General features: G+C 37.0%; 1 protein-coding gene across 3 annotated transcripts in view; it reads left to right on the top strand.

Annotated features, from left to right (window-relative positions):
- Positions 1 to 21,658, top strand: part of MRPS31 (mitochondrial ribosomal protein S31) — a 57,635-nt gene extending 35,977 nt beyond the window's left edge. For all 3 annotated transcript variants that reach the window (XM_041765057.1, XM_041765058.1, XM_041765056.1), the window contains 5 exons: positions 4,085 to 4,243; positions 5,392 to 5,529; positions 9,138 to 9,217; positions 13,570 to 13,713; positions 21,358 to 21,658. In XM_041765057.1, coding sequence (XP_041620991.1) covers positions 4,085 to 4,243; positions 5,392 to 5,529; positions 9,138 to 9,217; positions 13,570 to 13,713; positions 21,358 to 21,587 — 751 coding nt within the window. In that variant the 3' untranslated portion in view covers positions 21,588 to 21,658. The remainder of the gene's footprint in view (positions 1 to 4,084; positions 4,244 to 5,391; positions 5,530 to 9,137; positions 9,218 to 13,569; positions 13,714 to 21,357) is intronic.
- Positions 21,659 to 24,165: the final 2,507 nt, after the last annotated feature.

The following is a 24,165-nucleotide window of genomic DNA, read 5'->3' as shown; positions in this document are numbered from 1 at the left end:
AAATATGCTGTCTCTGTTTTCTAAAAATAGAATCTGCCACACCTGTTAACCTGATGACTGCTGATGTCTGATGTACTGAAGGGAACAATACCATGATAAAATTGACCCCTGATTGCATTCAGATTGGGAAAACTATAGGTACCTATGCTTCCTTGAGTGCAGTTACTCCTATAACTGCATTCCATTGTAGGGACCCTGGAAACTGTGGCCTTGTTATAAGAGCTCACCAATTCCTGTGGGGCACTAAACCAAACAGCTCCCGTGCCTGCATGGTGTGGATCTTCTGTCCTAACTTTTGGATGGCATGTACAGTGTCATCCACATGAGTGCTGACCTGAGATTACTCTGCCAGCCTACTGTTGTTCTGTCCTTTATCTTCTGAATAGACTGGGCCAGGCATGTTTGTGGTAGTCCTGTGAGTCTGAATTTGTTGTAGAACCTAACAAGACCCATGGTGAGTACAGCAATGACCAAAATTTCTAGCTCCTACTTTATCTTAACTAAGCAACTACCTGTTCTGATTATCCAATAAGAAGGTTTCAGCTAGTTATTAATTGATGAATCCATGAGTTGAAATTTAGATTATTTCTAGCTTTTCATTAGTATAAAATAATGCTATGATTAACGTCTTTCATTCAGCAACTTTAGATTGTTGTTGTATCTCAGGCAAGGAGATGGAGGTAGAACAGTGAACAAAACAGTCTCAAAAAAAGTAAAAAAAAAAAAAAAAAAAAAAAAGTCTCTACTTCTTACATAATGGCAGGGGAATCACAGGGTGGGAGAGAGTATATATACTCATACCACACAGACACAAAGGGATCTTGGAAGAATAGTGATTGAGCAAAGACCTGAAATAAAGGAGCGCTTAGGTTGCTCGGTTGGGTGTCCGGCTTTTGATTTCAGCTCAAGTCGTGATCTTGGGGTTGTGAGTTCAAGCCCTGCATCAGGCTTGGTACTGAGCATGGAGTCTGCTTGAGATTCTCTCTCAGCTACTTCTTCTGCCCCTCCCCCCACCAAGCATTCTCTCTAAAAAAAAAAAAAAAAAGGAGAGAGACCTGAAATAAAGTTATGGATAAAGCTATGCAGATATCTGAGAGGTGACTTGCCTTTCAGACACAAGGATGAAACTACTTAGGCCTTAAATTTGGAGTGTGTAGTATTTCTCAAATTCCATGTATGTATCTGCTTATTTTCTTTAGACAAATAGTCCTGGAAGTAGAATTGCTAGGTAAAAGGAGTTGCATTATATTTTGAGCTTTCTTCTTCTTCTTCTTCTTCTTCTTCTTCTTCTTCTTCTTCTTTCTTCTTTCTTCTTTCTTCTTTCTTCTTTCTTCTTTCTTCTTCTTTCTTCTTTCTTCTTTCTTCTTCTTCCTTCTTCTTCTTCTTCCTTCTTCTTCTTCTTCTTCTTCTTCTTCTTCTTCTTCTTCTTCTTCTTCTTCTTCTTCTTCTTCTTTCTTTTTTTTGAAGAGGGAAGGAGCACAAGCGCAAGTAAGGGAGAAGCAGAGGGAGAATGAGTGCACCTTGGGGCTCCTCCTCCTAACCCTGAGATCATAACCTGAGCCAAAATTAAGTCAGGTGCTCAACCAACTGAGCCAGCCAGCAGCATCCCTTAGTCTTTAGATATATGTGATCAAGTTGCCAAAAATTATGGTAATTTCTGTGTCACCTTAATAGTATCCTTCCCCTAATTAGAATTTTTTTTCCAGGGGATCCCAGGGTGGCTCAGCAGTTTAGGGCCTGCCTTTGGCCCAGGGCGCCCTGGAGTCCCAGGATGGAGTCCCATGTCAGGCTCCCTGCATGGAGCCTGCTTCTCCCTCTGCCTGTGTCTCTGCCATTCTCTCTGTGTCTCTCATGAATAAATAAAATCTTTAAAAAAAACATTTTTTTTTCCAAAATTGTGTATGTCATATAGTTCATTTTAAACAAGTTTAGGAAGTACAGAAGGGTATAAAATATGTTTTCATGAAATAGTCTGAATTATAGGACAGAATAGATTGTTAAAGGTTACTTTAAAGTTCTCATCACTGGGATCCCTGGGTGGCGCAGCGGTTTGGCGCCTGCCTTTGGCCCAGGGCGCGATCCTGGAGACCTGGGATCGAATCCCACGTCGGGCTCCCGGTGCATGGAGCCTGCTTCTCCCTCTGCCTGTGTCTCTGCCTCTCTCTCTATCTCTCTGTGACTATCATAAATAAATAAAAATTTAAAAAAAAAAATAAATAAATAAAGTTCTCATCACCTTTTAAAAATCTATGTAGAAAGATCTCAGTATGTAAAGATTGTCTTATTTCAATGATGGAGGCTCCCTGAAAATTTTTATTAATTAGAACATTTCAAGTTATAAAGCCAGAAGCTATGATTACAAAGAACATCATCGTGATAAAATGCATGGCTCTAGAAAATGAATACTCATCTATATTCTTTATATATTCTTTTTCTTTCTTTTTCTTCTTTGTATATTCTGATCAAATATGTATATTAAAATTTGAAAACAGACCTCTCAAGTAGTTTCTGTAAGTAATTTGAGGTAAAGTTCAGACCTTATTCATAGATAATAGTTTTGAAAGTAGCTCTTTTTTTTTTTTTTTAACAAATTGTAATATTCCCTCTTTTATTCTCCCGTTTTTCTTCTTTAGCAATCAGATTTTAGAACTCTCCTATCTTAGGTAAAGTCCTTAAATCTTTATCCAACAACTTCAAGGATTTGGGAACTTTGATTTGCATATTAGACAACCGATCATTATGGATCATTATGTAGAAAGTCAAATATAGTAAACCATTAACTTGGATTCCACTCACTGAGGTAGCAGTTCTTTGTGAGAATATGTAAATAAGCTAGATAATTTCTTTTTACATCTGGCATATTTTTGCATTAATTTACCCTGATTACTGCCAAAGGAGCTTTTTTTTACAGCTTTTTCTTATGGAAAATTTAAAACAATATCATGTTAATGAACCCCTTTGGACCTACAGAGTTTCAGTAACCAACATTTTGCCTTTCTTGTGTCATTTATATCTTTACCTACTTTCTATCTCTTGCTAGATCATGATGATGATTTATGGTTCTTTTTTTTTTTTTCAGGTAAAATTTGCATACTTTGAAGCATGCACATCTTAGCTATAGGATTTTGTCAAATGGATATGATATGTCCATGTAGCCTCATGCTTATCAAGACACAGAGCATTTCTCATTTCTGTCTTCCTGTCAGTAGCCTTCTGCCTCACAACTATTCTGATTTTTTTTTCACCTTACATTAACTTTGCCTGTTCTAGAAGTTGATATAAATGGAATCATACAGTGCATACTTTTTTTTTTAATACAACTTTTCATTGTTTCATTCATGTTTTTGGTGTGAGCTGAGTACTGTTATATGGATTTATCATGATAGGTGAATAGATTTAGCTACTTTAATATTTGCTTGCAGTATATATAGTTTCTGAAATAAATTGGCATCTAATTTAAGAATCCAGTAAATTATAATAGCCATTTTTTTCTTTTCCTCACCCCTCTACTTTAATATATTGTTCTGAGTTAGTATTATGCTTCAACAAGTATCCATTAACTTCAGCTTTTAACATTTTAAAGTTTATATAAGGGGCGCCTTGGTGACTCAGTTAAGCATCTGCCTTCTGCTCAGGTCATGATCCTGGAGCCCCAGGATCCTGCCCTGTTGGGCTTCCTGCTCAGCAGGGAGTCTGCTTTTCTCCTCTGACCCTCCCCTATCTCATGCAAGCACACGCTCTCAATCTCTTTTTCAAATAAATGAGTCTTTTAAAATTTATATAAAACCAATATGTAGAGCTCCTGGGTGACTCAGTGAATTGAATGTGTGGCTCTTGATCTTGGCTCAGGCCTCAGGGTCCTGAGTTTGAGCCCTACTTTAGGCTCCACCTTGTTTGTAGTACCTACTAAAAAAAAAAAAAAAAAAAAACTAATATTTTAAAATTCTTGATTTTGTCAGAAATGGTATTTTTTGAATGGCAAAAAAGTTTTCTCTGAAAAAATCATTTTACTGTACACTAAACTAATGGCATAATAAGTAATGCCTTTTTTTTTTTTTAATTTGGTTTTCATTTTCTTTGTTAGAACCAAGTCCTTGAGTCCTGAGTTGGTAGCTGCTGCATCTGCTATTGCAGATTTTCTCCCTTTTGATAAGCAGACAACCAAGTCAGAGCTGCTCAGGCAGCTCCAGCAGCATGAAGAAGTCTCAAAGGCACAGAAAAATGGAGGAAGAGCGAAAATTAGGTTAGTGAATCAAATAGTTCTGTCTGTAATGCTAGTTTTTCAAAAGAGGCTCTTTTCATATGACTGGTGAGTAATGTACACAATATATTCATTTATATATATTTCTCCTAAGTGGAATATTAGTAATTTGCTTTTTTAAGAAAATTCACATCTTGAGGTGTCTGGGTGGTGCAGTTTGTTGGTCCATGTTGTGGTTTTTGGCTCAGGTTTGATCTTAGGGTTGTGAGATCAAGTCCTATGTCAGACTTTGCACTCAGCAATGAGTCTGCTTTTGTTTCTCTAAAATAAATAATGAATCTTTAAAAAGAAAAAAAAAGAAAAAGAAAACTCACATTTTAAGAAAGATTGCAGTTTTTAAAAGATCAATGGAGTTTGAACAGGGGTACCTGGGTGGCTCAGTAAGTTGAGTGTCTCCCTCGGCTCATGTCATGATCCTGAGGTCCTGGGACTGAGCCTCGCATCTGGCTCTCTGCTCAGTGGGGAGCCTGTTTTCCCCTTTCCTTCTGCAGCTCTTCCTGCTTGTGCTCAGTCTCCCTCTGTCAAATGGATAAATGAAATCTGTTTTTTTAAAAATAAAAGATCAGTGGAATGGTTTAAATTTTTCCCACAAAGTTACACAATTTCATGTCCCTGAAAAAGACAGTAAATTCAGTAATGTTATTAAAAACAAATAACAGAACAAGACAGTTTACTGAGAAAATTAACTTTTTCCTATTAACTAATCTGATCTTATACACAGTATCATGATCATCTTCAGTCCTGTTTCCTTCACTTGTTTCTCTTATCCTTTTAGCTGGCACCTTCTCATTTAGCCTCTGATCTCATTACTTCATTCCAGGTTTGAAATTGATACACAACTTCAAATGTTTGATTCTTTTTCGTAAGTGACACTGATATTTTAAATGAACATTTCTAAAGAACACCTTCAAAAGTTATGTTTCAAAAGGAAACAAATCTTAGTGGTCTATGGAATGTAAATGTTAATGTGTGACATATAATCTTTCATTTAAACATAACATTTTATAATGTATTAGTGCATGGAAGTGAAAAAAAAAATGAATTAAGTGATATGAATCCCATGTGCAAGAAAGTTTATTACTATCCTGTAGCTACAATTTCTAATATACTTGACCTTTTTCTTATTTCAGTGTCAGTAACATAATATCAGACATGAAAGTTGCCAAATCTGCCACAATTAGAGCTAGTACAAGACCAGTGCATCAAATTCAGTTTGATGAAGGATCTGATGACTACATGAGCCAAAAGACCAGTGATGTTAAAAAAAGGTATTCAGGCTTTGCAGTCTGTTTGGTTCTGTTTAATTCTCTGTATATGTACTTTATTCTGTGCGTGTTATTGCTGATAGATATTTGAGCATTATGGATGCATTTTTTTTTAATTTATTTTTTTTTATTTTTATTTATTTATGATAGTCACAGAGAGAGAGAGAGAGAGGCAGAGACACAGGCAGAGGGAGAAGCAGGCTCCATGCACCGGGAGCCCGACATGGGATTCGATCCTGGGTCTCCAGGATCGTGCCCTGGGCCAAAGGCAGGCGCTAAACCGCTGCGCCACCCAGGGATCCCTATGGATGCATTTTTATCTGTCTTCACGCTTTGCATGTACCATTTCCTGTAAAGGAAAAGATGTTCTGGGTTTAGCAGTCTTATGCTTTTCTCTACCATTAATCAAATTAGGCCCTGCCTTCCATTTATCCATGATGAATAGAAGTCTCCTGATTTAGGATAAGTGGAGCTGATTGAATTCTGAACAAACGAACATTTTGTAAGAAGCATCATTTTCATTCTGATATGTATATAACAATGTATATTTATATAATCTTTATATCTGGGATCCCTGGGTGGCGCAGCGGTTTAGCGCCTGCCTTTGGCCCAGGGCGCGATCCTGGAGACCTGGGATCGAATCCCATGTCGGGCTCTCAGTGCATGGAGCCTGCTTCTCCCTCTGCCTGTGTCTCTGCCTCTCTCTCTCTCTGTGTGTGACTATCATAAATAAGTAAAAATTTAAAAAAAATCTTTATATCTCTCTGTATAATTATCATTATTCATACCTTGGAGAAATAATCCACCATCAAAAAAAAAAAAAAAGAAAGGAAGACCTATTATAATACCTTAACGTGGTAAATTATTTGTAGCAATTTGAATTTGGTAATTTGCAGACTTAAAGATGTTAAGCCATGCCTTATGTAATTATTCTATGATAGAAAGCTGTCTGTATTTATAGAAAGTTTGTTTTCTCTCCTTTGAGGCCATGAAATGGTAGTTGAGAAGGGGGAACCAGATACTTAGTATATTTAGTATATTTAGTATGCTCTAATGCTCTAATAAAAACTTACATCATCTTTATAGAAGATGATGCTTACAGTTGGGAGTATTTTTAGTGTGTTATGTGTTCTGTGGATTTTAAGTATAATCCCAGCAACTTGAGTTAGCTCCTTTCAGAAGTTCAAGTACTAATATGTACAGGACAATTCTAAAAGATACTCAACAGTTAAAAATGAAGTCAAGAAGTTATAGTTGACTTAGGGAGATTATTTGAATTACTAGTTTAAAGTGATTTTATACCTATGACATATTATTGAATAAAGTAGAATGTGTACTTAGTGTTTTACTAAGATTCCTCAAGAATATTTAATTTCAGGGGTCCCTGGCTGACTCAGTCAGTAGAGGTGGGACTCAGGAAGTTGTGAGTTCAAGCCCCGTGTTGGCCGTAGAGCTTACTTAAAAAAAATTTTTTATTTGTCTTGTTTGAATTAGTCGTCTTTGAAATGATCCCATGTAGCTACATCAGAATGGTATATCATAATTTAATCCTTAATGATATTAGCTGTCATTAACAATTAGAAGGTGATGGGGCACCTGGGTGGCTCAGTTGGTTAAGTGTCCATCTCTTCATTTCAGCTCAGGTCATGATCTCAGGGTTGTGAAATTGAGTCCCGCATGGGCTCTGTGTTGGGCATGGAGCCTCCTTAAGATTCTGTCTCTCCCTCTGCCCCCATCCCCAACCCCCAATGCACATATCAAAAAAAAAAAAAAAGTTTTAAAAATTAAAAGGTGGCAAGGGAGAAGCTAAAAAATTAGGACAGGCGTTTATGTGCATATAATGACTGTGTTGAAAAGCTGGCTGAAGGACCCTAGAGTAAGGGGAAGCCGTGGTGAGATACCAGCGTATTCACTGTGCTTTGTTGTGGGACAGCCTGAGATGGTCTTGGCCTGAACTGATCACCACAAATGTACCCTGGGCTTATTCTTTCAGCAAGAGACAGAGAGGGGTGAGGCACAGGGCACTGACTGGAGTCATTCTGGCCTGCCTCAGAATCTTGGCACTGTGCCACTGACTAATTCTGGGACTGGGGCAACTTATATAGCCTTGTTGGTCTGTTTCCTTATCTATAAAATGCTAAAATTGAAGCCTAACTTAAATGGCTTTCTTGAGAAATAGGAAAGGAATGTGCCAACTATATATAGTAGATGCATAGCAAATGACTGTTCCCTTCGCTTCCTCTTTAGTACGTTCTAAAATTCCATACTTGACCAAATCATTCCCTCTTTACTGTGAGTTACCTTAATGTATCATCCTGTTTACCTGATGCAAAATGAGGGAGTGCAGGTGGGGAGAAGGATACAAAGCACTGAGAAGAGTTGGGGAGCATAAATACCTTTATTTAAGAATACTTGAGGATCCAGACACCTGGGTGGCTCAGCCATTGAGGCTTTCGCTCAGGGCATGACACTGGGGCCCTGGGATTGAGTCCCACATCAGGCTTCCTGTAGGGAGTCTGCTTCTCCCTCTGCCTGTGTCTCTCATGAATAAATAAATAAAATCATAAAAAAAAGAAAAAAATACTTGGGAGCCAGCTAGAGGAAAACTTAAGTGATTTAAGATCACTTTATCTAATTTCAATATGGTATTTAAATTTTTTCAGTTAATGTAATTTCATAGAAGAAAGTAATTTTGATTCAGAAGAGAATTCAAAATTATTTTAAAGTGAACTCTCCAGTTTTGCATTAGTTTTTAATCTACCAGTAAATTTATTCAAGTATGAATGTGAATTGATGCATAAAGCAGTTGATTAAAATACACAGGGAAAAGTTACCTATTAACTCCCTGACATTAATTTCAATAGTTAATTATAAATGTTATGTAAAAAAAATTAATCATTATGTTAAAATTGCAGAATGAGTGCCTTATAAGTGGGAATGTTTTGATTTATCTATTCCATCTTTTATAATTATAGTTTGTAATTAAACAGGCAGTGTTTTCTACCCTTAAACTAAGACAAATGTTGGCTTTAACAGTTTATAATTTAGCATATTCTAATAGCTTTCTAATGTTGAGTTTTCTAAAACTTCAATATGAAATGGATCACATAAAAATTATAGCACATTAAGCTAATCTTTTCAGTTAGATATTTTGGAAATTAAGCTACTTAAACTGCTTTATTGTATCATGATGCAAAATTTCAAGTGCATTTGTTCCGGTTTTTAGTATCAGTTCTAAAGATCTGACAATTTAGTTAAAATGTCTGGTGTGAAAAAAATAAAAATAAAATGTCTGGTGTGGGTCAGTGGAATTTTTAAAAAATTCTATCCTAGTCTTTCATATAAAATTTTTTTCTTGGGGATCCTTGGATGGCTCAGTGGTTTAGTGCCTACCTTTGGCCCAGGGCACGATCCTGAAGTCCTGGAATCGAATGCCGCATCAGGCTCCCTGCGTGAAGCCTGCTTCTTCCTCTGCCTGTGTCTCTGCCTCTCTCTCTCTCTCTGTGTCTTTCATGAATAAATAAATAAATGCAATCTTTTAAAAAAATTTTTTTTCTTAATTAATTTTTTCTTGGCAATGTATAAAAATTAAATTATTTTTTCTTTTTCAGTCTTAGGAAAAATATGCTCAAAGGGAAGAGACTTAATATTTTTGACCTTAAGGCAGTTACTGAAGAGACATCTGAAACAGGTTTGTTAAGAACACTATTTCTCAGGGATGCCTGGGAGGCTCAGCAGTTGAGCATATGCCTTTGGCTCAGGGTCTGATCCCGGGGTCCAGGGATTGAGACCCACATTGGGTTCCCTACAGGGAGCCTGCTTCTCCCTCTGCCTGTGTCTCTGCCATTCTCTCTCTGTCTCTCATGAATACATAAATAAATCTTTAAACAAACAAACATTATTTCTCAGGTGTAGAAACATCCCATCTTTCAAAAAAAAGTCCTTAATGTTTTGATTGTACAATGTCAGGTATTTTAATAATTCATCCTGTCATTGGCCTGGATCCTGGTTATGAATGTAGTTGTTGACATTGCTAGTCTTGGTCAGATTCCTCCCTTGAAATGTTGCATTCTGTGGGACAATAGGAGATAGGTACTGCCAACTTCATAAATCCAGAGCTATCCATTGGCTATTGATGTGGGTTAGAATATTAATGATCACCCCAGTTTGAAACTGTACTATTACAAAAGATAAACTGGGGTTTCTGCCCTAAGGCCGTTTGCTATCTAGAAGAGAAAATAGCATTTGTAGAAGTAACTTAATGAAGTGATTTAGTGATTGTGTAAGAACTGGAAAGAAGAGCCTTCAAGAAATATATTTAGCGACCTGTGTGTGTATGTTTTCACACAGAACCATGTTCTCTGTTCTTACCCCTTCTTTCTTTGGTAAGAAGTCAGATCCTTCATATTTCCCATTGTAAGTAATTAAAAGAGATAGGAAAGTGTCTTCTTCCTTGACATTAAATATGATTTACTGATTATTTATTTTTAAGATTTTATTTATTTATTCATGAGAGACACAGAGAGAGGCAGAGGGGGAAGCAGGGTCCATGCTGGGGGCCCGATGCAGGACTCGATCCCCAGACCGGGGATCATACCCTGAGCCAAAGGCAGACACTCAACCACTGAGCCACCCAGGCATCCCAATTTACTGATAATGTAAAATAAATGAGGAAACTCGATACAAATGGTCTTCAGTTTACAAGTGACTTTCATTTCCAAAGATTAGAAGTTATCTTTTTGGACTTCATAAAAATAATTTTATAATTAAGTTCTGAGGCTAGCCTCTAATGGCTCATATAATCTGTCAGTTACTTATATAAACATCTGGTTTTTCCCACTATTCAGCAAACTCCTAAATATTAGGGGCTGGATTTCACTGATTTTTGTATGCCTAGAAGCACCTAGCCAAATGGCTGACAGATCATAGCAATTATCTTAAATCATAAATGCCTTTTTTAAATAAATTGAGCTATAAAATATCTAGCCATAGAGGAAAGGAGTTAATTCAGTGTTTGTTCATTTAAACTGAAGATGAGGGACGCCTGGGTGGCTCAGGGGTTGAACATTCGTTTTTGGCTCGGCATGTGATCCCAGGGTTCTGGGATCAAGTCCCACATTGGGCTCCCTACAGGGATCCTGCTTGTTCTTCTGCCTGTGTCTCTGACTCTCTGTGTCTCTCATGAATAAATAAAACATTTTTAAAAATAAAAAATAAACTGAAGGTGAAGCAAAGAGAACAACCCACCTTCTTTTATTGTGAAAATTACATTCTGTCCTGTACGATGGATAGGAAATACAAGGGCCACTTGACTGGCTCAGTCCTCAGAGCATGTAACTTTGGGTCTCAGGGTCATGGGTTCAAGCCCAACGGTTGGGTGTTGCGATTACCTTAAAGAAAAAAAAAAAAGGAAATACAGAATGTGCATGCACGCATACACATACATATACATACACACATAGATGATTGTAACAAGCTTCATGAAAAAAAGCAAAACATGCAGTCATGGAGAATGGATCACCTCTTCCCTGTTAAAGTGGCAGCTGTTAAACTTACTTCAAAAAGGGAATTTATTTACAGGGCAGCTGCTATTATCTACCTAATGAACAGCCGAAAGAGACACTCAGATTCTTGAAGGAGCCAGCTTGCTTTTTTAATCAGAAATCCTATTCCTAAAACTGAAATTAGCTGGCAAGGAAACACTGAAGTTTTATGTGTTTTATAAAACAATATAAAGTGATTGTACTCTAATAAAGTAGTACAAATTTATAAAATTTAATCTCACCTATGTGGCTTACTTGGGTAAGCAGCCCATTCTTGGTTTCAGCTCAGGTCATGGTCATCTCAAGATTGTGGGATGGAGTGGAGTCTGCTTATCCCTCTCCCTCTGCTCCTCCCACTGCTTGCTTTCTCTTTCTCACTCTCTTGAATAAATAAGTAAAATCTTTTTTAAAAATTTACTCTAACAAAAGTACTGAAGAATGCCTTTTGTTTCCAATTAAGTACAGTACCACCTATGTACAAACAAATTTAGCATTTTTTCACAGCTATTTCATTACCACCTAAAACAATGCCTGATGTAGAGTTGGTATTGAGTAGTTACGTAATGATGGAATGAATGAGTTCTTCTCTCCCACGGTTCCCACATTTTGCTCCCCTCCAGGTTCCTACCACTCCTGCAAAGGATATAGTTGGAGACCTTCCTGCTTATCCTGGAGTAATCTAGAGCTGAGAGACAATATAGCTTTAGTGGAAGGAGTCTGATAGATGTGGATTATTCAAATAATAATTTCTGCCAGACTAACTTCTCTGAGTTCCCTTTTTCCATCTAGAAAATGGAGCTAATACATACTTCTGAAGGATTAAATGAGGTAATATAATTAAAGTGTCAGGCACCATGCCAGGAACACAGGGTACATTCAGTACCTCGCTGTAGCTATGAGCAGTAATGATGATGGTGGTGATGATCGTGGTCACAGAAAAGACATGAGTTGGTCAGTGTCCACTGAACAAATCTATAAACTGTGACTATAATCACTCAATTATTTTGCTGCTGTGATTACTCTTGTAGATGTGGCTAATTAAGTTAACTGATGTGATCTTTTCTCTCCCTCAGATGTCCTAGGGCCCACATGCTTAATTTACAGCAGTCAGTACATGGTCAGGCCTAGTCACACATGAACCTTCACATACAAGTCTGTGTGGACACATATATTTTCTTTGGGGGAAATATCTAGGAGTCAGATAGTTGTACACTAAATGTATTTATAACTTTTTTGAGAAACTGCCAAACTATTTTTCAAAGAGGTTGTTCCATTTTACATTCCTACTAGCAGTGCCTGGTGGAAATAGGATTCATTCTTGCAAGATGTCTTCAATTTCCAAAGCAAATAAATGATTGAAATGCAATATAATGGTGGTTATAACAGCTAACATTATATGAACTTACAGAGTTGGTAGTGAGGATCAAATGAACTAATGCATAAAAAGCATTAACACAGAGACGTCTGGGTGGCTCAGTGGTTGAGTGCCTTTGGCTCAGGGCATGATCCTGGGGTCAAGGGATTGAGTCTCCCCACAGGGAACCTGCTTCTCCCTCTGCCTATGTCTTTGCCTCCTTCTCTGTGTCTCTCATGAATAAATGGAAAAAAATCCTAAAAAAATAAAAAGCATTAACACAGAGTAAGTGCTCCATATTCATTAGTAGTATTGTCATTATTTTTATGTTAATTTGATATATTTGGTCTTTAATAGTAGAACATTGTGATTTATCTTGACAGACTAAAAATAAATAGGCTGAAGTTTAAATATCAAAGTCACATGTTATATAAAAAATATTCACATTTGTGGGGCCCCTGTGTGGTTCAGTCGGTAAAGCATCCAACTCTTGATTTTGGCTCAGATCTGTTCTCAGGGTTGTGAGATCTATGCTCAGCGGGGAGTCTGCTTGAGATTCTCTACTACCCCCCCTTCACTCATGTGCTTTCTCTCTCTAAAATAAATAAACCTTTTTTTTTTTTTTTTTTAATTTTTTTATTTATTTATGATAGTCACAGAGAGATAGAGAGAGAGGCAGAGACACAGGCAGAGGGAGAAGCAGGCTCCATGCACCGGGAGCCCGACGTGGGATTCGATCCCGGGTCTCCAGGATCGCGCCCTGGGCCAAAGGCAGGCGCCAAACCGCTGCGCCACCCAGGGATCCCTAAAATAAATAAACCTTTTAAAAAAATATTTGCATTCATGAAAACATTCTTAAACAAAATATGCCTTTTTATTCCTTTCCAGTAGAGGGGGCAGTGAGACTTTAGAGATTGCTTGCCTAGCAGTGTAGTAAAACAAAAGGCTTGCAGTAATTGTCACTGTAGGCTTTTTATGTCATTTTTGTTTAGTTTTAGCTCTCAAGAGTGACCTTTCATCATATACTGTTTATTTCTAAGCCGCAGGGCCTGAAGTGTGTTACCAATTTGGAGTTAATTGTATTACATTAAAAAAAATAAAGATATATACATTGACTTGTGATGATTTGAAATGTTTCTATTATAGAGACTACACCTTCACTCTGGGATATAGAATTTGCTAAACAGTTAGCTGCAGTAAATGAACAGCCGCTTCAGAATGGTTTTGCAGAAATGATCCAGTGGACGAAAGATGGGAAGCTATGGGAGTTTCCAATTAACAATGAAGCAGGTAGGTCTTAATTTCAGAGGTTTATAAAATTAAGTATGGAAAAAAAAATTCAGTATGGAGATGAAATCTGGCAGGTGTTCAGAGTCTAGATATTTTCATGAATTTTAGAGCCTTGTATAAACATCCTTGTGGTGTCTGAAAAGAAATTTAGTAATAATAAAGATTGTATTTATTTATTTGAGAGTGAGCACAAGCAGTGTGGAGGGGCAGAGGGAGAGGGAGAAGGAGACCAGCCGCTGAGGAGGGAGCCCACCATGGGGCTTGTTCCCAGGACCCCAAGATCATGACCTTAGCCAAAGGCAGATTAACTGACTGAGTCACCGATGCACCGCTAAGCATCCAGCTCTTGATCTCCGCTCAGGTCTTGACGTCATGGTCATGAGCTCAAGCCCCATGTTGGGCTCTTTGCTGGTATAAAGACTACTTAAAAAAATAATACAAATTTTAAAAGGAAGTAAAATTATACAGCAGAAATGCATCATGAATTTTTACGTGACATGAAAGTATTGACTGGAAATAATGACAGTTTCCTAATTGCCGAGCAGGAGATTACCTGGAAAATCTTCTCTTATATTAAATCCTGAGTATGAGATCAAATTTCAATTTTGGAGAACATTACAACTCTGAACGTTTTATGCTTAGTTATCTTTTACTCATAAAACTGTTGCATTAAAGAGATGCAAGGTTCTCCTGCTTGAAAGCTACCTAAAGGAAAGATGTTAGAAGGCTTCAAAATTTTTTGGAACTCAGGCTGCATACATACCTACATTCTTTGAATTACTAGATGCTATTATCTACTTTCCTGAAGATTATTCTGGAGATGTTACCTCTTCCTCACTCAAAAGGGATATTGTATTACTGTGCTATTTATTTTATGCCATTTTTTATGTTATCATCAGCTAAACAGTTTAGGTATATTTTCAATTAGAAGAGATTCATGTACAGTTAGCTAGGAATTGTAAACACCTCACTAAGTCGTAGGAAAATGTAGTCCATATTTTAACCTTTGTAGTATTATGCTGTCACTGTAACATTTTATTTTTTGAAAATCTCATTTGTTTGGGTTAATAAGTAGAATAGAAGCTTAAATATCAGAAACATATTGTCTTGCATCTTCATAAAGTTTTACTTTATAGGAAAACTTTTTCAAGAATGATAATTCCTTTAACAAATTCTGAATATATTATGTATTTGTATGGTATATGCAGTAATAAAGGATGTTGTTTCATCTGTCACATAACATGAGTATTTCTCAAAGTATTATGCTTTCCATACTCTGGTGTGGGTATCAAGGAAAGGTGAAAAAAGCCCAAGGACTTTTTAGTTGTGCAAATCATGGTACAGATCCAACTCTCTTAGTGATTCGCCATTTGCCTTTGAGGAAACTAACCTCTTGAGGTTAAAATACTAGATGTGTCTCCTCGTTTGTAAAATTAAAGATACCTCATTGAAAGAATGTAAGAAGTAAGACAAAGTTATTTGAGTTGCTCAGCGCAGTTCTTGGTATATAATACGTATAAATGATATTCACCCCCCGATGTGAACACAGATTTTTAAAAAGAAAAAAGTTAACAATACATTAAGGGAAGATTTCATTATTTGATGAAACTTGGATATTCTAAGTCCTGATAGTTAAAAACATGGTTTTAAGACCCAATATTGAGGTAGGATAACTTGTGACTTTATTTAGGAGAGACAGTGATTAGGAGTTCAAGTTTTGAGTGAATTGTATGCTTAATCTCACTAAGCCTCACTTCCCCTGTCTATGAAATAATGGCAATAATGATAGGATTTATTTTACAGGATTCTTCTGATAAACAAGTGAGGTTGTACAAGTAAAGCATCATCAACCATCATCATCTCTGTTCCTACAACAATATCGTGAAAGGGTTTACTATCCTAGAAGGATCTCAATCTTTTTTTTTTTTTTTTTTAAGATTTTATTTATTTATTCATGAGACACACACAGAGAGAGAGAGACAGGCAGAGACACAGGCAAAGGGAGAAGCAGGCTCCATGCAGGGAGCCCGATGTGGGAGTTGATCCCGGGTCTCCAGGATCACACCCTGGGTCAAAGGCCCAAGCCTTTGAGCCACCCAGGCTGCCCAGGATCTCAAATCTTAAACTATTAGTGAGGATGTGTATTTTCTAGGAACCACCAAATAGGGTAACTGGAAAATAAGAGTTAGTGTACATTCTCATCAAGAGTAAAACACTTCAGTTCATCAAAATCTTAATTGCCCAAACTCCAAAGGAATTTATCTTAAATTTGACCTGGTTGTTGAAAAAGTTTAATTTTTACAAAAGGAAAAAAAAATATGTCTCTTGGTCAGGTTAGGGAGATAAATGTGACAAGTTTCCGTATGCACTCTGCATATTATTGATGCTTTAGGGTGCGTGGGAAGGGGAGGTATCTCATTTCCAGCTCCTGAGGCAATTGTTATCTGAATGAAAAACAGGAAAGGAACTGTGGAAACTCTCTCACTTTGATCACTCCCCTCAGTATACACTTAGGAACTTCAGAATACTTTGAGAGACTGGCATTGGAATTTGGAGCTTCAAGAGTTCGATAATATTCTTCTGTATTTCTTATTTCTAAATTTTAAGATTAGTAAAATGTCATGTACTCTCTACTAACAGCTTCCAGATTAACTTTGATGCTTTTGGGGAAAGATGTTTTATTTTTAGGAGTGAGTCATGCCATGCCAGTTTCTGAACCTAATACTGAAAATGACAAAATGACATGTCCTGTGTTTATAGCTTTGCTTCCCAGTGTTGTGTTTTTCATTTATGTAAAAAATTAGTTTGTTGTTTTACCACATAAAATATATAAATTATTTCCCAGTTTAAAGTAGCTTTTATCCAGTTTGGGTTTTTTTGTTTTTGTTTTTGTTTTTGAGAACTGGTTTACGCCTTCTGCTTTGCTTTGTCAGCATAGAGATTTATAGGAGCAGTAAGGTGGCATTATTCCTACTTAGGTTTTGTAGTAGTTATTATATATTGGATTGATTTAAAAAATCATTTTTATTTTAGCTTTGACCTTGACTTTAAATTTAATCATGTGTTTGCCACTACTCAGTCAACAGTCTTGCTCTTGAATATTCTTTAGCCATATGTATGCCACCAAAAAAGTGTAAGTGTAATAAGTGTTGTCAGTTTTTGATATGTAACATGCTACCCCTGAAACTTTACAACTAAGTTATAACTGATCATGAATTTATGGGCTTTCTTGTTAGTTTTGGCAGCTTAGTTGAGGGCAGTTCCCTCTAGAGTGGCTTGTTTCACATGTCTGGTTGTTGGTGCTGGCTGTTGTCAGGGGAGATGGAGGTAACTGGGTTATATGTCACTCATCATCTCACAGGAGTAGCAAGTACTTTTCAAGCCTTTGCACTGTGTTTAGTAATATCCCATTGACCAAAGCAGGTCACTTGGCCAATGCTGAATCAGGTGTTTGAGAAACAGCCTCCATTTATGGGGAGAATGACAAAGTCACATTGTGAAGGGGCATGTATAGAGGTATAGAAGTGATATGTGGCCATTTGTCAATCTGCCACTTTGATTTATTTTGTATTTACTTTAGCTTCAATAAAAATAACACATAGATCTTTAAATGTCCAAATAAATTTTTAAAAAATCTCTTTCAAAAAAAAAAAAAATCTCTTTCAGTAAATATAAACTAACTCTAAGTAAGTAGAAAGCATGTAAGCAAAAAAAAAAAAAAAAAAAAAAAGAAAGCATGTAAGCCTTTTATTTTGAGAGAATTGTATATTCACATGCCACTGAAGAAGTAAGTATCCTGGTTAGCCTTTACACAGTTTTGCCCAACAGTTACTTCCTACAAAATCCTATTACAGTATTACAGCCAGGCAATTGACATTGATACAATTCAACCATGTTCAGTTGTCACCAGTTTTATAAGTACTCCTTTACATGTACATATTTAATAATGTACAATTTTATCACATATGTAGACTCACGTGACCACCACTGCAGTCAAGATACACAGTTCCATCACTTCAAAGAGCCCTCGTATAGCCCTTTTGTGACCACACCTGCTTGCCTTCCACTGCCTCCCTTTCTTAGTCCTGGATCCCTCACAATCACTAAATCCTTTCACCATTTCTATAAATTTGTCACTTCAAGAAATATATACGAATATGATCTTACAGTGTGTAACCTTTGGGAATTAACTTTTTTTCACTCAGCCTGAATAATTATCTGGAGATTTATCCAAGTTGTTGCATGTATCAGTATGTTTGTAGCTTGTTTTTAGTTGAGTAATAGTCCATGATTTGAATGTGACATATAGTTTGTGTAGCCATTCACCTGGAAAAAGACATCTGGCTTGTTAACCAGTTTGTAATCTCTACACCTAACATGGGGCTCAAACTCATAACCCCAAGGTCAAGAGGGGGGGGTATTGTGTCATAGGACATTGCTTCTTTAACAATGTCCTTCTTTAAATCCATTTAAATCAATGGATTACATTGATTTCCAAATGTTAAACCGCCCTGCATAGCTGTTTTAAGTCCCACTTAATCTTGGTATATAAATCTCTTTATTAATTGTTGGTTTGTTTGCTAATTTTGTTAAAAGTTTCTGCCTCCAAGTTCATTAGAGATAATGGTTTGTAACTTTCTCTCTCTCAGTTCATTTATTTGTTTTGTGGTTGTGTCTTTGGTTTGATAACAAGGTAATACTGGCCTTATAAAATGAGTTAGGAGTATTCTACTTTCTGGAAGAGATTGTGTAAAGCTGGTGTTAGTTTTTCTTTCAGTGTTAAAATTCTCAGTTGAAGCCATGTGGGCTGAGGAATTTCTTTTTTGAGACCTTTATTTTTATTTTTATTTTTTTAAAGATTTTATTTACTTATTCATGAGAGACAGAGGGAGAGAGAGAGAGAAGCTCCAGAGACACAGGCAGAGGGAGAAGCAGGCTGCATGCAGGGAGCCTGATGCGGGACTCAATCCTGGGACTCCAGGATCACACCCTGGGCCAAAGGCAGGCACTAAACCACTGAGCCACCCAGGGATCCCCTTTTGAGACCTTTTAAACTACAAATTCCTTTTCTTTAATAGTTATGAGACTATTCAAGTAATCTATTTTATTTTGGCTTGAATTTTGGTCCTTTAGTGTATTTTTTTTTAATTGTCCATTTTTTTAAGTTGTTGAGCTACTTGTTTGTGGTATTCCCTTATCCCTAATGATTTCAGTTTTTATAGCAATAACCTCCTTTTCATTTCTGTGTCACTCTTTTCTTTATCAGACTTAATAGAAATTTATCAATTTTACTGATTCTTTTTTTTGAAGAACTAGTATTGGTTTTGTTGCTTTGTCTCTATTTTTCTGTTTTCAATTTTACTGATTTTGGATATTTTCTTTATTATTTCCTTCCTTTTTCTTTCTTTTTTTTTTTTAAGATTTTATTTATTTATTTATTCATGAGAGACAGAGAGAGAGAGAGAGAGAAAGAGAGAGGCAGAGACAAGACAGAGGGAGAAGCAGGCTTCAGGCAGGGAGCAAGATATGGGACTTGATCCTGGGACTCCAGGATCACGCCCTGGGCTGAAGGCAGACATTCAACTGCTGAGCCACCCTCCTTCATTTTTCTTGCTTTAGGATTGTTTTGCTCCTTTGCTAGGTTCTTGAGGTGGGAACTTAGATTATTGATTTGAGATTTTTCCTCTTATGTATTCATTTAGTGCTGCATGTATACCTCTTAGCACTGCTTTAGTCTTGTCCCACTGATTTTGATTTGTTTTGTTTTCATTTTTCATTCAATTCTGAGTGTTTTCTGAATTATCTTTGCGATTTCAGCTAGACCTATGAATTATTTTTAAGTATATTTAATTTTTAACTGTTTCCTATTGTCTTTCTGTTACTGATTTCTAGTTGGATTCCATTATGATCTGAGAATGTACTGTGTATCACTCCAGTTATTTTAAATGTCTTGTAGTTTGTAACCCCACATGTGGTCCAGCCAGGTGAATGTTCCATGAATGCTTGAAAAGAATTCATATTCTGAAATAGTTTGGTGGAGGGTTCTGTAGACATCAGTTTGATAATGTTTGTTGATGTTGTTCGGAGCTTCTTTATCCTGGCTAATTTTCTACCTCATAGTTCTCAAAGTTACCGACAGTAGACTGTTGAAATCCCCACTATAACTGTCAGCTTTTCTATTTCTCCTTTATTTCTATCATATTTGTTTTCATGTATTTAGAAACTCTGTTGCTTAGTGCATATGTAATTCAGATCACTCTTTGTGGATTGACCCTTGACCCTTTTGTTATGTAATGTTTTTCTTTCTCCCTAGTAATTTTCTTTGCTCTGAAGTCTCTTTTGTCTGATAATCATATAACCACTCATGCTTCCTTTTTTTATTTTTTTTAAATTTATTTATTTATGATAGTCACAGAGAGAGAGAGAAAGAGAGAGAGAGAGAGAGGCAGAGACACAGGCAGAGGGAGAAGCAGGCTCCATGCACCAGGAGCCCGATGTGGGATTCGATCCTGGGTCTCCAGGATCACGCCCTGGGCCAAAGGCAGGCGCTAAACCACTGCGCCACCCAGGGATCCCTATTTTTATTTTTTTTAAGATTTTATTTATTTATTCATAGAGAGAGAGAGAGGCAGAGACACAGGCAGAGGGAGAAGCAGGCATCATACAGAGAGCCTGATATGGGACTCGATCCAGGGTCTCCAGGATCATGCCCTGGGCTGCAGGCGGGCTAAACCGCTGCGCCACTGGGTCTGCCCTCATGCTTCCTTTTTTTTTTTTTTTTCCATGCTTCCTTTTTTTAAAAATTTAATGTTAAGATACATTTTTCTCCATCTTTTTCTTTTCAAACTACCTATGTATGTTGTGTTCGAAGTGAGTATCTTATAGAAAGCATATAGTTGGAGCACTTTTTTATACCTACTCTGCAATCTGTATCTTTTGATCAGTGTATTTATTTTTTTAAAAGATTTTATTTATTTATTCTTGAGAGAGAGAGAGGCAGAGACACAGGCAGAGGGAGAAACAGGCTCCATGCAGGGAGCCCGACGTCGAAATCGATCCAGGGTCTCCAGGATCAGGCCCTGGGCTGAAGGTGGCGCTAAACCGCTGAGCCACCAGGCTGCCCTGATCAATGTATTTAGATCATTTACATTTGAAGTAATTATTGATTTGTTAGGACTTAAGTCTCCTATTTCATTACTTGTTCATTCCCCTTTTTGGGGCGGCCTCATGTGCTCTGCTTGAACATGTTTTAGGATTCTATTTTGTTTTATTTATGTAAATTTTTTTAGTATAATTTGTAAAGTTTTCTTAGTGGTTGCTTTAGATTTTAAGTTTTCATTAGCAGTAGCTGCTGCTACACTTTGAACATGCATAATATGCTAAGAGTTATAAAAGAGTTGTATAAGCTTTGTGTCTATGTAATCTTTACAGAAACCCCACAAGAAGGTTCTTTTTTAATCTTCATTTTATTCCCCAAAACTGTTGCTCAGAGAAGTTAATTTGCCCAGTCACAGTTGTTATATTGGTGGGCAAACCTAGGTCTAACTCCAAGATTCATGGCTTTAACTGCAATACTCATCAATGTTAATTTTATGGTAGAGGTTATACACCAAAATTATAATGGATTTTTATCTCATTTCCTAGGTTTTGATGATGAGGGTTCAGAATTTCATGAACATATATTTCTGGATATACACCTGAAAGATTTTCCAAAGCAAGGACCAATTCGCCACTTCATGGAACTGGTGACCTGTGGCCTTTCCAAAAACCCATACCTGAGTGTTAAACAGAAGATTGAACACATAGAGTGGTTTAGAAATTATTTTAATGAAAAACAAGACATTCTAAAGGAAAATGGCATAGAGTTCAATTGAAGACCATGGAAATTTTTATTTCAAGCTGTTGGAGATGGGTATTATAACTAAATAAAATAATTTACTAAAAATTTTCCTATACTGTCTTATTACATCTGATTTGAATGGTATAAATGTAAAATTGCTTAAAAGTATATAATGCTGGGATGCCTGGGTGGCTCAGCAGTTGCGCGCCTGCCTTCGGCTCAGGTCGTGATCCCAGGATCTGGGATTGAGTCCTGCATTGGGCTCCCTGCAAGGAGCCTGCTTCTCCCTGTGCCTGTGTATCTCATGAATAATAAATAAATCTTTATTTTAAAAAATTCATTAAAAATAAAAAATAAAAGTATGTAATGCTAACTGAAGAATATTCTTTCGTGGAGAAAAGTTGTCAACATTCACAGATTCAACTAGCAATTCTTAACAAGAAGAATATCTTAGAATTAGTAATTTTTAAGACACCCTTGTTTAACCTTTTTCTTTTCAGTGACTATACTTCTTTGAAATAAAATTATTAGCCAATATCTGATGACTTCAGAGTGCTGTAACAGTTGAGATTATTTACAACCAGCTTTATATGCACTATGTCTATCTACATACACATATATTTTACACATTTGTATATAGACATTTATATTTTTTTATATTTCATCCTAAAATAACTACCCTTGCCTAAGTCTGGGTCACCAATGAGAAGTAACCTTGTAGAAATAAGCAGCTTATTCTAAACCCTTCTTGTCCTTTAGGTCTTCATGCCAAACTTAGAACTATTTATTTTCTCTTACATTAGCAGTTTGACTCAAATTCATACAACTCAAAGGAATGAAGATTCTAAAAAACTCACAGCAAGAATTTAGCTTACAGTGGTTGTAGGCCAGTGGTGTTTTAGGCCCCTGGCATAAGCAAATGAAAATCATACAAAGGAACCTATCGACTCAGGATTCAAATTATAAAATACATAAGGAAACAAAATAGTGCGCCTGTGCAGAAGCAGACTTGGAAAGCCTTTAAATTTTGGGCTTTGGGCACCTGGGTGGCTCAGTCTGTTAAGCATCTGCCTCTTGATTTCAGTTCAGGTCATGGTCTCAGTGTGCTGAGACCGAGCCCTGTGTCCAGCTCCATGTCTTTCTTGAATGAATAAATAAAATCTTAAAAAGCAACAAAAAAAATTGGGATTATGTTCTTTTTGCTTAAAGCACATGTTTAGGAGGGTAACGGCCTGCTGTTAGCCAACTACTTTTGTTTATCTGACAAATGTATTTAACCTTTACTTTTAAAAAAGATTTTGAGAGAGCAAGAGCACAAGCATGAGCGGGGGTGGGGAGAGCCAGGGGGAGAGGGAGAAGCAGACTCCCTGCTAAGCAGGGAGCCCAATGCAGGGCTTGATCCCAGGACCCTGAGATCATGACCTGAGCCAAAGGTAGATGCTTAACTGACTGAGCTATCCAGGCACCCCTTAACCCTCACTTTAAAGATATTTTATGTTCTGTACTCCTCTCCCACTAGTATGACATGAGAAAAAATAATCAAAAAGAAAGCAACAAATACTACAAAGGATACACAATAAAAGCTAGTAAAAATAAATCCAAACATAACAGTAACTATGATAAAAATAAGTGAACTAAATGCTGAAAATAAAAACCTTTAGGTGGGGCAGCCCTGGTGGCGCAGTGGTTTGGCGCTGCCCTGCAGCCTAGGGTGTGATCCTGAAGACCCCGGATCGAGTCCCAGTCGGGCTCCCTGCATGGAGCCTGCTTCTCCCTCTGCCTGTGTCTCTGCCTCTCTCTCTGTGTCTATGAATAAATAAATAAAATCTTAAAAAAAACAAAAAACTTTAGGCATCCCAATGTACTTATAAAGAATGTATTTTTTGTTGTTGGGTGCAGTTATGACCAAGAGATTACGGTCTTTGAATTGATGTCTTTTATAAATCATAAAAAATCCTCCTCCATTAACTATCCAAAGATAGCTTCTGACCCATGTCTTCTTTTCTCTCCTGGAAATCTGATTGCACAACTGTTACCTTTAAAAAAAGAAAAAAAAATTTTAAAGTCGTTCTCTATGCCCATTGTGGGACTTGCACTCATTACTCTGAGATCAAGAGTCACATGCTCCACCAACTGAGCCAGCCAGATGCCTAACAAATGTTACCTTCTTTTTTTTTTTTTTTAAGGTTTTATTTGTTCATGAGAGACACAGGCAGAGACATAGAGGGAGAAGTAGGCTCCCCACGGGGAGCCTGACATGGAACCCAATCCCAGAACCCCAGGATCACAACCCGAGCTGAAGGCAGACACTCATCCACTGAGCCACCCACGTGCCCCCAAAGTTACCTTCTTATATCAGTCTTTACCTCTCTTTCATATTTTTTCTGTTTTCTTCTCTGCATTACATATGGATTTTTTTTAGGTAGGCTTCATGCTAGGTGGTTGGTTTTGGTTTTTTGTTTTTGTTTTTGTTTTTTAAAGATTTTATTTATTCATGAGAGACACACAGAGAGAGGCAGAGACGGAGAAGCAGGCTCCATGCAGGGAGCCTGATGTGGGACACGATACCGGGACTCCAGGATCACGCCCTGGGCCGAACATGCTGCCAAACT

This window comes from Vulpes lagopus, chromosome 8 (assembly GCF_018345385.1).
Source record: "Vulpes lagopus strain Blue_001 chromosome 8, ASM1834538v1, whole genome shotgun sequence".
In the NCBI taxonomy this organism is placed as follows: Eukaryota; Metazoa; Chordata; class Mammalia; order Carnivora; family Canidae; genus Vulpes; species Vulpes lagopus.
Note: the sequence above shows the minus strand (reverse complement) of the source record. Positions and strands in the feature narration are given on the sequence as shown.